General features: G+C 44.2%; 1 protein-coding gene across 1 annotated transcript in view; it reads right to left on the bottom strand.

Annotated features, from left to right (window-relative positions):
• Window positions 1–17,357, bottom strand: part of AR (androgen receptor) — a 521,176-nt gene that overhangs the window by 171,590 nt on the left and 332,229 nt on the right. Inside the window, exon 2 of the mRNA XM_086918350.1 lies at window positions 2,474–2,625. Coding sequence (XP_086774476.1) covers window positions 2,474–2,625 — 152 coding nt within the window. The remainder of the gene's footprint in view (window positions 1–2,473; window positions 2,626–17,357) is intronic.

Genomic DNA, 17,357 nt, shown 5'->3' with positions numbered 1-17,357 from the left:
CCCATCCTGCCCTGGAGCTTTAGATCCAACTAGGACACTAGAGATGGGCTCGCTGAGGAACTTTCTTTGTCCATCCGAGATCCAGACCATCGCTACCTCAGCTAGACATTCAGTTAGTCTGGTGGCATTGGCCATGGTCCGGGAGGAATATAAACACGTGCAGTATTGCAGCAGTGCTCTAGTAACGGTCTCATTGGTCGTCACTCGACTTCCCCCTCCTCTGTTTGTTGCTCAACAATATACCCTTTATGTCTATTAGTACGCAGTAGCCGTGTCAAGGTGCAACCCCAGTGACCTCCCTCCCCGTAGTTACAGGCTGGGATTATTTCCACATGTAGTCTGTGTCTCTGTCTGCCAACTCCCAGAACTCGCGACGGTGTGACAGTGCATTTGAAGCCCGCTGTGGTGCCGGTTGTCCTCCCAATCAATATAGAGCAAATCGAATTCAATGCGGGCGAGATGAGCAAGGATATGGTGGAACACTCCAGTGCGCTTTGAGATGAACACCCTACGAACATATGCTTTGAATGCCTCCCATAGGGAGGCCTGCGAGGCTAGAGACCCTGTATTGAATATTACGTTTTGTGAAGAAAGGGTCATCGTGGAGAGCAGCACCTAGAAAACGCCTCTGTCACTCCAAACCTCCCTCATAAGGAATCCTCAGTACCATCTGAATTGGAGAGTGATCAGACAGTGAGCAAGGGCGGTGACCCACGTCTACTAAACACAATGCAACATTTGTGGAGAGGAACCAATAATCAATATACATCCACACTCTATGCGGCGAGGAATAACATTTGCATTCCAAAGTCATGGAATTGTGCTGCAGACGGAGAATGTTCCCGGGTTTTGCGGTGGGAAGACTTCTTCCCATGCTGTGCTCTCCGAAAGGTATTGAAGATACAAGACTTTTCATTGAGTTCAACTCATAGATGCACCAGGCTACTATCTTCCAATTCCGAGATGCACACCTCAGCCCTATCCAGTCTGGTGTTATGTTTATCTAGTCTTTCGCCTACATGGTCTAATCTTCTAGCGAGGGTATCTAAGCAGGCATCAATCGCCAGGATTCTTGCGTGAAGTTCGGCCATGATGGCCACGGTGTTGTCCGAGGAGCCAGGTATGTTGTCTCCAGTTGCGCCATCTTGAGTGTTTTAGAACAAGGTTTGGTGTCTCAGAACATTGGATTGTTCAAAAAGGAGCTTGCATTCTTTGGGGTCTCCTCTCTCAATAGGGTCCCAAGGGTGCAGGGGGAGGCCGGGAACCAAATAACCTCAGTATCTCTTCAATCCGTTTCCAGGTATGGAGGATGGGTGGTATGCTCCTTATCCCGAGCTATTGGTGTGTCGCAGAGGTATGATGGTGGCCCGGAGGCAGCAACCAGCACAGATAGTCATCCAGCAGTGGCAGGTAGGTTTCGAGCCCCTCAGTGCAGAAGCACTCACGCACTGTGTGTTAAGTAGACATGGGAGGGTGGTCTCTTAGTCTCAGAGTATAACGAGCCCAAATGGGTTGACCTTGCTGTGGTCTCCCCACCTCCTGCCCAGGCCCCCCCCCCCCCAAAATGGCAGTTATGCAGGCAGAGCGTACACAAGTTTAGGCAAAACTGGGGTACTTAAAAGCACTCAGGTAGACCTTCTCTGCCCTCTCCGATGTGGCTGCATCTTCCTCTGTTGCAAAAGTTCAATTGTGACTGGTCCCCGGGCTCACCCGCAGTCATGCAGCATTGCACCTTCAGGTGGTTGCTGAGCCGCAGAGTTACCTCGCCAGAAGCCAGAGCAGTGTTTGCGCCGTGCAGCTAGCCAGTTAGTTCCTCTCTTGAGCACTCCGGCCCCGCATGTCGGTCATGACGCCGTCCTGTTGGCAAACCTTAGGCCTCCATTGTTATCGGGGTCAGAAGTGCGCAAGTCGCGTGTCTTGTCAACTCTCCATGCAGTGGGCTGTCTCGGTACAGTGGCTCGCCTATATCTGAATGTTTGAGGAGTCATACGGCGGCCCAGCGATGCTCGAGAGCCTAACTTAGGTTCACTCACAGCCCCGGTTACCTCAGGCCTTGGCGTCTTTTCTGGGCCATACTGGTCCGGTGCATACCTGTCGTTGTTGGGGTGGCTGTGTCTCATCCAGCCCCCTCGACCAGGGCCGGTTCCGTCAGTAATGGTAGTGCAGCAGCATGGATAGTCTACAATGTCGGCAGAGGTATGAAATCCGGCCGATATGAGCTGCCGGAACTTCACATCCAGGTGGCCATCTTGGTCGCTGATGTGACTACGCCCCGCTACAGGAAACATCGTAATAATAGTTCATGCTCTTATTGCCCTGACCATTCTATCACAATTCCAGACCATTAATGGTTACAAACCATCCGCAATAGATTCTATGTTCCCTATAAAACAGCCATTATAAACACAAATGTTCCTTCAGTGGCTCTCAAGCACTTATAATGACTATAAATAAATAAATATGCTGCTCTTACCTTCAGCTGCTCTCTTGAAAAAGACTTTGCAACTTCCGCAAGTCAGTGCTCCATAATGGCAGCCTGAAGCTTCGTCTCCGCAAATGAGGCAAGTCTTCTGTGGCGGGAAGTAATAGTCTATGGGCAAAATGTGTTCTCTGCCAGGCTCCAACCTTCAAGGAGTAAAGAACAGTGAAAATAAGCACCTCTGATGTGAAAGTAATACAAGTGTTCGTTTCTGTATTTTTGCAGTGCATACAGTTTCAGAGCAACGTTACGAAATTCGATTCTAACCATGCTACATATATGGGAAACACCCTGATGGGGTACTCGCTCCTCGACTTAAAGGGTTTCATTTCAAAATGGGAAATAACTTATACAAGTGATTTTTTGTATATATGTTTTCACACTTATGCTGTAGAGTTAGCACTAACTTTTGCTGGAATGGCTAGTACTGATTTCCTGTTTTAAACCATTGATACTGTTAACTAAGGTTTTCCACAGTTGCTTATGTAATTATAAACCAGCAGAAAGGGTTTCTAAACTCACTCAAATCATTGGGGCTAGTGTGTCAAGATGGAGAGAAGCATTGACATGCTTTCACTATAGTAAGTGATTCTGACAAAAGATGTTCAATCCAAAATCCATCAGAGACATATTTAAATTCAACTCAAGTACCAAGCGTGAGAGTGACAGAGACCAAGAGGAATACAAAGCATCTCCGGGCACATTAGCAGGGAGATACAATTTCATATTCAAAATGAAATATTACATTAACTTGATTCAATATTAGTTTTTCCCTGCTGAACGGCTTTAAAAGGCACTAGAGGTAGCTTAATTAACGGAAAGCCTGTGATGCGAGAATGCTAGTATTAGGAGACACCTGAAGGATGAATCTCTCTCTCTCTATATATATATTTTATATTTATTGGGGTGAAGCACTGAACCTGATATTCTGCCTATTATGCCTAGAGCCATTGCAGAACCATCCAGATTAATCACCACGTACAGTCGGCAACACAACAAATTGGGTATGATTTTCAAAAAAAATTGGCCGGTTGTCCAAAGTGATTCAGTGATTGCCGACATTCTACCCAAATCCCCTGAGATAACTTTTTCGCAGGACTCGTTCTATGAACAATATGCTTGTCAAGAGCGGTCTAGAAATCAGTAATAACAACTCCTGCTTACAAACTACCAAGGGCTTTATAAAATGTGCATCTTGCAAAGCCTGCAAACTGGGCAGAAACAAAACCACATACAATATCCTACTCAGTGATGTCCCTGTTACTATCTCTAAGAAACTGACGTGCAAAACTGATTACGCCGTGTATGTGCTGGAGTGTACATGTGGCCTACAAAGGTCCACAAACGTATACTCCAGCACATGCGGGCCATCAGTAATAACGATGCAGCTTACCCAGTTGCTAGGCATTTCGAAGAGAACCATGGGAGTGGTCTAGATTTTTAGAGCTATTTTGCGGTGGACATGGTCCTACAACTGCGCCGCGGAGGGGACCTGTTAAGACAACCTGAGACCAGGTACATCCTCGAGTTGGATACTAACACTCCAAACGGACTTGATTCGAGTAAGGATCTCTTTACCTGCCTTTAATTCCACCCAGAACTTTGTCATTTTGTTTCCAGCTATAGCACTGTGTTTTACAATAATTGTTTATCTTTGTATTATGCAACCTTTTCATACGTGAGATGATCAAATTTGCTGTATTTTAACACTTCGTTTTTTTTATCTGTCTTCACCTCACTCCTCTTTTTTTGATTTTACATTACTAGACCGTGACCATGTAGGGCAGATTAGATATAGAGGCCGATAGGGCTCCATGCACAAGTCAAAGTCAAATAATGCTTTCTTCGAGGTTCACTCATTAAAGCAAGTACATAGAACAATATAAAAATCAGATTAACAATCAATACTGGTAAAAAATAAGACTTTCATTTAAAATTAAGACTTGATAGTAGATTAAAATTTAGATACAATTACAATGTAAAATTCTATGCATAAAATTTTGTAAAGGTACAAGATTAAAATTTATTGGAGTAAAAACTTTTAGATAAAATGACAGTATAAAATGCAGACCGACTAACAAGAAGAAAAACAATCAAGTGGCTAACAGTCTCTGTCTAATAGACCACGCCCATCCAAGATACTTAGCAATAGCTATCGCTAAAGGCATTAAAGTGCTTGTGCATATGATACGTAAAGCAACAGTACTACTGGTGGTACCCAGATTTTTACACGTTGGTATTAGCCAAATACGTCTTGGGTCAGAGTAGGCTGTACAGGAAAATAGAAAATGTCCAACTGTTTCTTTAGTAGCACCACAAGCAGGGCAGCTATCATGTAATCCGCCTCCCCACCTTCCTGTCAGTGATCTAAGTGGGAGTGCACCTGCTCTTAGTTGGAAGAGGAGCTTTCTGTCACCTGGTCTAGTTATAGCATCCCAGTACGGTTCGAGGCAAGGTTATAGCTTGCTGCACTAGAACTACTCCAAGTCCGACCGGCTACCTTCTCCCAGTAGATTTCTTTTATGATTCTTTTTGTTGGAAAGGGGGTTCCCACTGGGTCTTCCCAAAGTGCCTGGAGACCAAGTTCACTCAGGGTTAGACTAAGAATTTTAAGCCATCCGATTTTGTGGAACACATCCCTTTTGATGATATCTAGGAAACCCTCAGCATAGTGAGAAAGCTCAGGCGTAATCCAGAGTCTTCGCCAATACAAAATCGGATGAAGCCTAACCAAATCGGCAACCGCTTTTCTGCCCAGATCGTACCTGAGAGGCACCAGTGGGGTACTCTTGGGGACACCATGCACAAGTATTATACATACATTACTATTTTGTATCTAGTTTTATTAAGCATTGAAACCCCTTGAATCTGTTTCTGAGATCATCAAACAGTACAGTTGAGTTCCTCTAGCAGTCACACATGGGATTTAGTCCATGGGTCACGTTTTACATATTTATGACGTAATAGATATTAATTAGTGCTTTCAGAGGTTTGTTTTAACTGCATGTTTTATGAAATTTGAATGAATATTGTAATCAAATTGGTTGATTTTAATTCTTTTTCATAAGTGCAATACTCATGGGTTGAAGTATGGTCAGAGATATGCCAACTTCAGGAGAATTCGGTAATTATATGACCCTTATGTAATTAAGCTGTACTTTTTATGTTTGCAGAATATTCGGGGGGATGGTGAGATAGAGCTAACACGGCTGCAGTTGGGGGTCTCTTGTTATTATTTATTTCATTTAGTTCATAGACATGGCTATGGAACTTTCCATTACATTCCTTGCAATGAGATAAGCTGATAAACTGCCTTGGGTAGTATTGCTTGGCATTTCAGTCTGTAAATTGCACAGATTTCTTAGAAGCAATATTTCTTGTTATCTGTTTCGGGACAAGGTCTCAACTATGCACGTTGCAAGTTTGTGACTTTACCAAGGTACTACAGACCATTTGCACTCGTTACCCCACTAAAGGGATTATTGTAAAATTATCCATTTTGCACATTTTTAATTTGCACTATTGATTATTTTGCACAGTTGTCTAGACTTAATGCCATGACATTCTTAAAATACTATCAACGGTTCATCACTATGCATTTTACGATTAAATGCAATGTTGAAATGTTTTCCATGTCCAGTGGCCAGATTATTAGGATTCCTGCAATTTGCAGATTTTACACATGCTTAATTTGCACCATTGCGTGTTTTGCTCAGTTGTCTATATTCTAGGACATGCCCGTCTTAAATTATGTAGTAGTTGACTACAAAGCATTTTACGTTTCAATGGAATGTCGAATTTCTTCAATGTCTATCTATTGGCCCAATGGTCACGTGATGTTAACACTTGCACTTTAAAACTGATGGCTTCTACTGCCAGCGTCATGTTAAATAAACACCTTGGGTTGATTGGGTCCGTTTTCGTCTTTCCAGCATTTGGAGGCTTGCGACAGCGTTCTTTACATATATATATATATATATATATATATATATATATATATATATATATATATATATATATACACAGACACATACTACATACAAAAAAGTGAAGCTGGGCCACTTGCGCAAACCTAATAAGTGTACTTGTAGAGCGCACTACTTACCCGTGAGTGTCTCAAGGCGCTGAGGAGAGGGGGTGCTGTTACTGCTCGAAGAGCCAGGTCTTGAGAAGTCTTCTGAAGGCGAGTAGGTCTTGGGTCTGCCGTATGTGGGTAGGGAGGGTGTTCCAGGTCTTGGCGGCGAGGTAGGAGAGGTAGGAGAAGGGTCTGCCGCTGGAGATTGTTCGTTGGATGCGGGGGACAGCGGCGAGGGCGAGGCTGGCAGAGCGGAGCTGACGGGTGGGGGTGTGGAAGCTGAGTCTGCTGTTAAGGTAGGCTGGTCTGGCGTTGTGGAGTGCTTTGTGTGTGTGGGTGAGGAGCTTGAAGGTGATCCTCTTGTCGACAGGGAACCAGTGTAGGCCTCTCAGGTGGGGGTGATGTGGCTGCGGAGTGGGACGTTGACGATCAGTCGGGCAGAGGCGTTTTGGATGCATTGTAGTCGTCCTAGGTGTTTGGCTGGGATTCCTGCGTAGAGTGCGTTGCCGTAGTCCAGTCTGCTGCTGACGACGGTCTGTGTCACTGTTCTTCTTGTTTCGGTCGGGATCCACTTGTAGATCCTGCAGAGCATGCGGAGGGTGTTGTAGCAGGAGGAGGAGGAGACGGCGCTGACCTGCTTAACAATAGAGAGGGAGGAGTCAAGGATGAATCCTAGGTTGCGGGAATGGTCGGTGGGTGTTGGTGCTGTTCCCAGTGTGGTTGGCCACCAGGACTCGTCCCAGGCTGAGGGGGTGGGTCTGAGGATAAGTACCTCCGTCTTGTCCGAGTTCAGCTTCAGACGGCTGCTTCTCATCCAGTCGGCGACAGCCTTCATTCCCTCGTGGAGGTTGGTTTTGGCGGTGTGAAGGTCCTTGGTGAGAGAGAGGATGAGCTGGGTGTCGTCGGCATAGGAGATGATGTTGAGGTCGTGCTGGCGGGCCACTTGTGCGAGGGGGGCCATGTAGATGTTGAACAGCGTCGGGCTGAGGGATGAGCCCTAGGGGACGTCACAGATGATGTCGGTGGCTTCGGATCGGAATGGTGGGAGGCGGACGTTCAGGGTTCGCAACCTAGTAAAACGTATTTCCAATCATTTGCTGCTCAAAGGGGGAGAGCGGCCACCAATGCTCCCACAGTGACTGGGAAAACCCAGTATAAACAATGTACATTAGTCCCGAGCACAACACTCCAGTAATCATCAGACACAACACATTAAGGTCCATTAGATTCTTCTTGATTTCAGATCGATCGATCTATTTTTTTGATCTTTGTTTATCAGTACTCCCCTTTAGCCAAAAGTGTTATCCCTATGTGATTTAGAAGACCAATATTGTTTTATTTTACATGCACATAGCATGTTATGTCCATGTACAAATAGCGATACTCTTATGTAGTGCTTTTATTACTGTAGTCTTGTTACTCTTCTGAACCACAACTGTTGGATTGATCATGGATGGATGAAAACATGACTATATCCAGGAGCTATGCCACCCTCTAAGCACAGCTGTTCTGTTTTGGGACAGGGAGTTATAAAACCCATGGCCGGGATTTTAGAACTGATTTCGCTGATAAGTACATTTAACTATATCCAGGTGTGAATTACTTGCTTGACACAAATAATGAAGCTCACTATTTAGAAGAACTAATCCTAAACCTTCCCCCTCATACTTTGAGTTCAGAAAGAAACCCACAGCAGTCAGTGGGACTTGTAGGAGCACCAGACTAAGCAGAGGGAACTGAAGGATGGTCTCCGGCATATGCCAGAGGGAAATGAAACTGGACGCAAATCAGTTAGGAATAAAGCTAAGGATCCAAATTCGCATTCATAAAAAAACATGAGGTATGGGAACTCCCTTCATCATGGTTTTGGCGCGGTTTTTGTTGACAAGCATCCAAAAATGGCTTCAGTGAAGCACTATGTTTCTCGCAGGTTGCACAGTTTTTCTGTAGCAGGCATATTTATGCCCCAAATTTATCTTGTTTTCAAAACTGAATTGCCTACAAGCACTTACTTACAGGGAACATTTCACTCTTTTATCAACATCCTCTCAAAGTTCAAAAACGGAGTCGCCCACTCAGTGGTTAAAAGCCAACCACTGATAACTGCAGAAGATGCTCTGTGTCATCAAGATATTAAGTTGCAGTTTCCATGGTAAGTATGAGGGCAGGGATGGCTTGCCTGAGTTAAGATCAAGGTCTCCTGCTTCTGCCTTACTCCACTGTCTTTTGTCTTGCTTCTCCTTGTTGGTGCCTTAGTTAGCCTTACTGTATTGATCTAGTTAGTCTTTATTGTATTTGCCTTCTTGTACGTGCCTTGTTAGACTTTAAAGTAACTGTCTTCTTAGTTTTAACTGTATTTGCCTCATTGTATTAGCTCGTTAGTCATTGTATTAACCTTGTTAGTCGTTAATAAATTCAATTTTTCTCTTATATCTCTACTTGTTTTTCACTGCCAGATCCGTTAACGGCCGTTTTCGCCACTTCTCTCTCTTTGTTTCCTACTTACCGCCAGCCCCGCCCACTGCCAACCAGCACCGCATCCCTCCCTCCTCCCAGGACCTACTTAATGGAGACTGCAGCACAACCCCATTGAGCAGATCCATGAGCCAGTTCCCCCCTTGCTGCCTCGAACAGCAGAACCCTCAGCACTGCCACCGAGTCACACAGCTGGAGCAAAGTTATCAGAAAGCCAGTGGTCTGACACCCTCACCACCTCGTCCAACATGGAATAGGATGTTAAGAACTTCACCACATGGATCACTGACTGCGCCAACAGAGTTGCTTCAATTAAGTCCAGCATATACAAAAGATCCACTAAACAGGGCAGATTGTAGACCCAGGAACTTAGAGCGAAAATGGCCCGCCAGCAAGGAATCCACAGACAGAGCCACTTTCATGGCAGCCCTCAACCACTACCACCAACTCCTGAAGGAAAAAAAGAAAAAAATGCCCTTGAGGACTGCATCGAAGCCAGCTCCAACCACAGCAAAGAATTCTTCAACATCCCCAGAGAGGTCTCCAACCCCTCAGCCACCGAAATCATCATCATCCCTTCCCAGGAACTTTGAAACACCCTGTTGGTCTTCTTCACACCAAGACCTCCACCATCTACAAGAACTTTGAACCCCAGGACACCCCCTCCGACCTAGTCGGCCACCTCGCTCCTAGAAAAGCAATCCACAACCACCAACTCACAGCCTGGGGCCAGCTTACCACACAGACCACCACAGCCATCATGAGCTCAGGACACTCAGGAGCCCACATAGATGCCTGCCCCACCACATCTTCAACCTCAGGAGCAAGGCAATCAGCAGCAATCTAACCACCCTCTTCAACTTCTCCATCACAACGCTTACCTTTGCCGAAGAATGGAAACAAGCAGAACTTCAAACCCTTTCAAGAAACCATCCGTTGACCTCAACAAACTCAAAAACTACCACCCCATCTCTCTGCGCCCCTTCCATTCTGAAGTCCTCAAAAAAGCCATCAACAGCCAACTCACAGAACACCTAAAGAACAACCATCTTCTGGACTCCTACCCCCTGGCCAACCTCATCAGAGTCCAGGACTGAACATCATATCCTACGCAGACGCCACCCAGCTCATCCTCTCACTCTCAGAAGACCCCTTCGCTATGAGAACTAACTTCCACAGGTGCATGAAGGCATCTCCGACTGGATGAAAAACAACTGCTTGAAACTCAACACAGACAAAATGGAAGTGCTGATCTTCGCCAACACCTCCCCGTGGAACGACGCCTGGTGGCCCCTGAACTAGGACCCTCATCCCACATCAACAGACAGTTCTCCTACCGCTCATTTTACTGAACAGCAACCTTACCATGAAAACCCAGATCACGGCAGTCTCTTCTGCCTGCTTCCTCACTCTTCGCATGCCCCAGAAAATCTTTAATTGGCTTCCCATCAACACCAGATACACGTCACTTAAGAACTAGTCACCGGCTCCCTGGACTACGGCAATGCACTCTACGCAGGAATCACAGCTCACCTCCTGAAGAGACTGAAACCCATACAAAACGCTGCGGCCAGACTCATCCTCGACCTCCCCAAAGGACCCACATCACCCCTCACCTTAAGAAAACAAATTCAGGTTGCCGAGTCTGATGGCTTAGTGGACTAATGCATCAACTGTAGGGGCCTGTGTCTGACCTCATGGTCGCAGGGTCAAATCCTGGCAGATCTACTCAGCCTTTCATCCTTGTGAGGAAGATAAAATGAGTTCCATTGAGATGGGTTACGATAAACATCTGTTATTCATCACCAAGATACCTATGGGTGAATGTGCGCTTTACAAATATACATGTTATGTTATGTTACTGATCCACACCTTCAAAACCCTGCACAAACCAAGGACCAGCCTTCATCAACCACAGCCGGAACTTCCACCAACCCTCCAGGCACCTGCACTCTGCCTTCTTCGCGCACACTCCCCACATCTGCCGCAGCAACGGTAAAAGATACTCCTTCTCCTACCTTCCAGCTAAATCCTGCAAGGAACTCCCACTGCACTTCTGGACCATCACCTCTCTCCTAGAGTTCTGGAAGGCACTCAAGACCTGGCTGTCCGACTAATCCCACTTGAAGCAGCAAGACCCTCAACGCCTGGATACTCTCACAGGTGATTAGCCGCGCTATATAAATCCTACTTGATTGAATTAATTATGAAAATAGTGTAATTGTAATACTTAGCATCTCAATAGAGTGTGTGGGTGCTGTGTGAGAACACTGGGGGGAACTGATCTCTCCCAGTGTCACATCAGGCTAATGATGTGTTTGTAATCAACCTTCCCCACAGAACCATAGAAGTGGCATGTGTGCTCCGAACAGTATCTCAACTAAAGTAGCTCTACCTTGGGGTGTAGCAGGAGCGGCCCGTGCAGGTAAGAGCGGTGGGGGGGGGGGACTCGACAGACGCCGAAAAAAAATGAATTATTTAATTGTCCCTCGTAGTCATCTGTCAAGTTCCTCCTCGCCCTCACCCCTCCCACCGATTTTATCTGCACGGGCCACTCCTGGAGTGTGGTAACCAAGCAGAAGCCGAATGGGCGCCGGTTAGTTTGAATAATATTTACAATTATCACAATAATTTAAATTCTCAGTGCAAAATCCAAACAATGCCACCTTGTAAGAGTTGACTGCCCATTTGTAAAAGAAAACTCCAGTCCTTCACAAAACCCAGGAAACTGTATAAAGAAGAAAATGAGATGCAGCAGAAACGAGCAGACATTTGGGGAGGTCATGGTGGCTGACATCTCCAGCCAATGAAAACTGTAACAGGGACCTGAAAGTAAATACAACTATTGTACCTGTGCATAGTTGCTAATTTAGGTACAATATGTAATATCTTTAGAATACAATCAAGATAGCAGGGCCAGTGTCATTATGAAACCAGGATTCTATAACAAGAAGGTAAGAAACGTGGTTATCCATATTGAACTCGCATAACGCCTTTACATGTTGAACCCTATCAGACATGGCACAATGATACATAAATAAAAAAAAATAGGCCAAGTTTTTAAAAAAAGGAGATTACGAATAAAGCACTTTGATCACCATTTTTTTACTACTCTAGATACTCATTTAATTTTGTAATATTGAAAGGGTAATGGTGACCACTGCATTAATATTACACTTTGTAAGATGTTTTCTTTTGTTGCATGTACTTGCACTGGCTACTATGTAATAGGAAGAAACTCTTATGGGGTTAATATTTGTGTAAAATTAAAAAAAAAAAGTTAATGGAAAAAAGAAAAAGGAAAAGTGACCAACAGCTTGGTAAAGATGATATTACCAAAGAAAATATTCTCAGACTGCTTTACGCTATCGGTATAGTTTTTAGGTGGAGGCTGCTGCTAATTTCCTAGGAAAGGTTAAGAAACAAGCACTTGTTGGGTCCTCACTCACACATTTCAATGGTGGTGACAAAAAAAATATATACGTGCTCCATTTCAAAAGAAAAACGTTTCCTGTCCTTAACCCCTTGCGTGCGGGGCGTATTTTTCGCCTGTGCTGACTCCGCCTTGCGCGGGCGGCGTCATGACGGAACGGTTCCGTCATCAGCACAGCTCAACCGATGCTGATGACGGAACCGTTCTGTCATCAGCATGGAAGGGGTTAATAGAAATGTTCACTACAAATATTTGAAACAAATACGCAATTGCACCCCACGACTTCGCATGGCACTTAGAGTTGTCAATCCTTGAACATAGCCTGCTCTGTGGGAGCTCCCCCAGGTTTCTAGGATCCCATTTTGTGCCTTATCCCAATTCTATTGGTTGAAGAGGCCGACTGCTCAAACCCCGCTGTGCACTGGGTCTGGCTAAAACATGCAATTCAGTTGGCGTGCTTTCGCAGGTGGGACCGGATTGGAATCTCAACATTATTGACTTGTGGGATTATAACCACATATTGTCTTTTGATCATCTTAAGGCTGAGTTTGAGCTTCACAACTCTCAGCTCTATAAGTACCTGCAGGTATGAGAATTCCTGCCGTAAGGGCAGTACCAGATTAAAATTCCATGGAGGGTAAGCTGACAATGGGCCCACAGGGCCGAAGTCATTTCCTGTCTCTCCAGATCCCTGCAGCTCAGCATCCCTGACCCCCTACACACACTATGCAGGAGGTGGGAAGACAATGTTGGGAACAGGATAACGACAATTGAAGAGAAGCTAAATTGGCCTAGTGGCTACTGACTATTCCAGCCACCCTTAGATTCATACGGTTTAATTATTTACACTGCACACACTACAGCTTGGACCGGAAAGTGGGGTGGCTGAGTCATCGAGCTGCTGGAACTGTTGAGATGTAGACGAGCCTTTCTTCCATGTCATATTGGCATGCCAAGTCATAACCACTTTCTGGGACACAATTCACAATCGACTCGCACAGCCCATACAGACCATGAAGTAGTTGGCCCTACCAGGGATAATGGAGGGCTGGGCTAGTACTAGATACCAAAGACTGCAAGCCAGAATCAAATATCTGGTAGCCAAAAGAGGCATAGCCAGATGCTGGAGATACTGCACTCTCCCCGGATATCCGCTTGGTCACGAGGAATGAACTACTGCTATACGGATGAATAAGAAATCTCAAATAGAGAGAATGTGCCCCCAAACATCACCAGACTGGGGCCCGTGACTTTCAGGTTCTACAATCCATGGATATTGAAACTTTTTCTTTGTAACTTATTACTGTATATTGCTGATTGGGCACGGATGTCTTGATGTATGCTATTGTTGTTCAACATAATTGAAATGTGCTACCCTAAAGTTCTATCTGGGTTGTACTGTTTGTTTGTGCTCAAAGATAATAAAGCAATAAATAGATGTATTTGAAAAATACAAGATGGCAGTGATTGGCAATGCTCCTAAGAATAGACTTGAAAGGTCTTTGTAGTTCTAGGTGGACGACTGATAGTAATATTGAACTTCAATAACATCGCAATGCTGATTTGGCACCGAGAACTTACTACAGGAAAACATCAGGACTTTCGAAATAAAAACAAAGCAATAAATGTACTAAATAAACAAAAACTAAAAGCCAAATCAAGTCATTCATCAACACATCTCTTCTATTAAACGCTGTGGTCAACGCATACTCCTTACTGGACGTCGCATCCTTTTACCAGCTTCAGTTTTTTTTCATGTTTTGCTCTGAAGTTGTTTCAACATTTCAAGAGGCTTCATTCACTTTGTTTTCATCTTCGTTTGGTGCTGCGAGGACATCATTTTGATTGATTATCTTCTTAAAACGTCAATCACTTCTAAAGACAGGAGTATTTGGAGATGCTGCAGAGATCATAGCTCCTGTATGCTTTGAAGCTACTTGACATATAGCTTCATCTATGTGTAGAATCATTTGAGTGCCACATAATATGACAAGACCTATAAATAATTCTGGAAATTCTTTATATATTAGGTAATCAGTTGTTATATTATGTCACAGCCACAAGCACCATCCTTACGGTCACACTGCATAACACAAATGGTGCAAGGACATTTCCTCTTGCTGTATTTCTTCCACTAGTAAAGTGGTTCCATATGTGATCCTGCCTTTAAACTTTCCTAGGTTTTCTTGCTCCCTGTTGACATATGTTTACAATTGATAATGTACATGCTTGTCTGTTTATCATTTTCTTGTACTCGGACACGCACATTGCGTTGCATGTCGCAACACTGTCTAATACAACTGTAACAGCATGATGACACACTTTCAGTTCCACTGAGACGGTTTGATCACTTTCAATGAAAAAATTTAACTTGTTCATGACATCTTTTGTTTTGATCAGAATCATATTTTTTTCCATTACTTTTAATTTTTCGTCTACATTTTTGATAGGAGATTTGTACATTTCATCATTTATATTTCGGCTTTCCATTTGTCCTAAATGTGAGTAATCCTTTTTCCTAGACTTTACTTCATGAAGTTTTCCATTTTAAGAATTTGATTGTCGGCTTTCCATGTGATGTGATGTGTGATGTGAAAGGCATTTGTAAAGCGCAGCATACACTATACAGTTTCTTGGCGCTGCAGATGTTCTTACCACACTGTCAACATTTGTGTCCCATAGTTCGACATGTTCGTGAGTGTGGACATGTCATTCCACATATGTAGCATAAATTTAGTTTTTTATTTATTCTTGTATTTGTACTATATTTTTATCTTCCTGTAATGTGTCTTACGTGATCTACAACCTCCAGATTATATTTGAGAGCATCGCCTCTTGCTTCGGGGAGAACCATTTGCAATATCTTTGGCAGATCAAATGATTCTCTGAACAATTTTGTTCTGAGTGACAACCTCCGATTACATGTAAAATATTCCTTTGTGTTACAAGATATCTAAGTTGTGTCACAAATTCAAACATCAGTTTCTTGACAAGGTATATTGAACAAGCCTCTTGAAATGTTGAAACAACTTCAATTCAATATTTCTTAGGGGGGGGGGGGGGGTCAATCCGTTCATTTAAAGAATTTGTTATTCCTTCGTATGTTTCAATTTGTTATGGTGGATGAATGGTCCATAATTCCGCAACATCACTCCTACTAAATTCATTAGTATTTCTCTTGCTAGTTCATCGGTGTGCTTTTTGTATGCTGCTTTTAAGCAAAGCTCAAATGGTTTGTGTCATTTCTCATCCTGATCTTTGTTTTAATATAATTTTACAATTTGCCTTTAGTTGAGGCCAGCCCTCTGTCTTTCCCTAATTACTCCATTGGTTGGACTGACAACAACCAGCATACCAAGGTGTATACCTATGCTGAGGCACGAAGAAGCCGGCCTGCCAGTTGAGAGAAGGAATAAGGCGGCCTACCCTGCACTAAAACATGGGAGGAGCAATGTCCGGCGCATCTCTGATGGCTGTGTGACCCTAAAAGACAGCTAACCGCTGGAGTGCGAACCAGGAGGACCCAGGTGTCAGCCACTCTTCTGCCTTCCTTCCCCCTGCAAGACTCTCTCAACAGTTTCCTGTGACAAAGCGAGTTCCAGGGCCCAGTGTCGCGAGTTCCAGGGCCCAGTGTCGGCTGTGATTGTGTGTTGCTAATTGGCCCATGTGTGTGGGTACGCCCAAGCGGCCAGAAAGAAACCCTGAGAGAACTGATTCATTCCGAGACGGGATAAGAGACTACAGCCTGAGGTCACATATGCATTCGGAGGACTGTACTGCATTTGTGCTATACTAATGCTATTCCTATTTAGGGGGGTGTAGGGACCAAGACCCAGGGAAGAGAACTAGGGATAGTAGGTACAGACAGGAATGTGGGTGGGCACAGCACCTGCAACATAGTACCCTGAGAAAAGCACATTATTTTGTTTATTGCAGTGTTAAGCTGTGCGTGCAACTATGTGATTACCTTCTTTTTTATAAAGTTAAGTGCTGGACTGGACAATTCATTTTATTGGATATGTTTATAGATTGTTTAGCTCTGAGCTCAAGTGCCCCAAACTCCCTTCCTAAGAAGTGTGTGAATGCTCACCATCGCTTACATGAGAATAAATAGCAGCAAGGGCTGTACTAGGCACAGTTTGTTTAGCCAAAGGAGGTCGAGCTCAAGGACATCAGAGGCAAACAATTCCCACCACTCCAGTGGAGGACCAGTAGCCCTTGCATAGCTCGTTGCTCCCAAACACTTGCCCCAAATGGACTCTGACAGACATGCTATTGGTTTTCAGGCAAGAATTGTTTCCAGAAATGCAGATCACGTTGTAGAAAACGTGTTAGTTTGATAGATTGACACAAAAATATTGACTTAAAAAACACTGCAATAGGTGGTCCAGCAAACACAGTGAGACATCCATATTACTAGGGATGGAGTGGGCATGCCTGCCATACCATACAAAGTAAGGCTCTAAGGGAGAATGGCACACTATTCTCGTGTCGCAGAATTACTAATCCTAATATGCGTTAACAGCGAGGCTAGAATAAAGCACCAGTGTTTTGACACCCTAAGAATGGGGTAAGAATGAAGTAACAAGAAAATAATTAGGGAATACAAACGTTGGCACTGTTGGACATGTTTCCTTAGGGTGGTCTTTCTCTAGTCTTTTTGCCTTTTACCTCCTGTTTTGCTCATTCCTTTAGTTGGCCTTAGGTCTCTGAACACTTTACCACTGCTAATCAGGGTTAGCATGCATATGCTTCTCCACTAAACATAGTGACATTGGTTTATACCTTTGCATATTTAATTTACTTGCAAGTCTCTTGTAAAGTGGTACACGAAATGCAAGGGGTCTGTTCGTTAAAAGCTACTTGAGGGCTGCATGACTGATTATACCACCCAC

This window comes from Lissotriton vulgaris, chromosome 4_1 (assembly GCF_964263255.1).
Source record: "Lissotriton vulgaris chromosome 4_1, aLisVul1.2, whole genome shotgun sequence".
Taxonomy (NCBI): Eukaryota; Metazoa; Chordata; class Amphibia; order Caudata; family Salamandridae; genus Lissotriton; species Lissotriton vulgaris.
The sequence above is the reverse complement of the archived record's forward strand: the minus strand, read 5'-3'. Positions and strand labels throughout refer to the sequence as shown.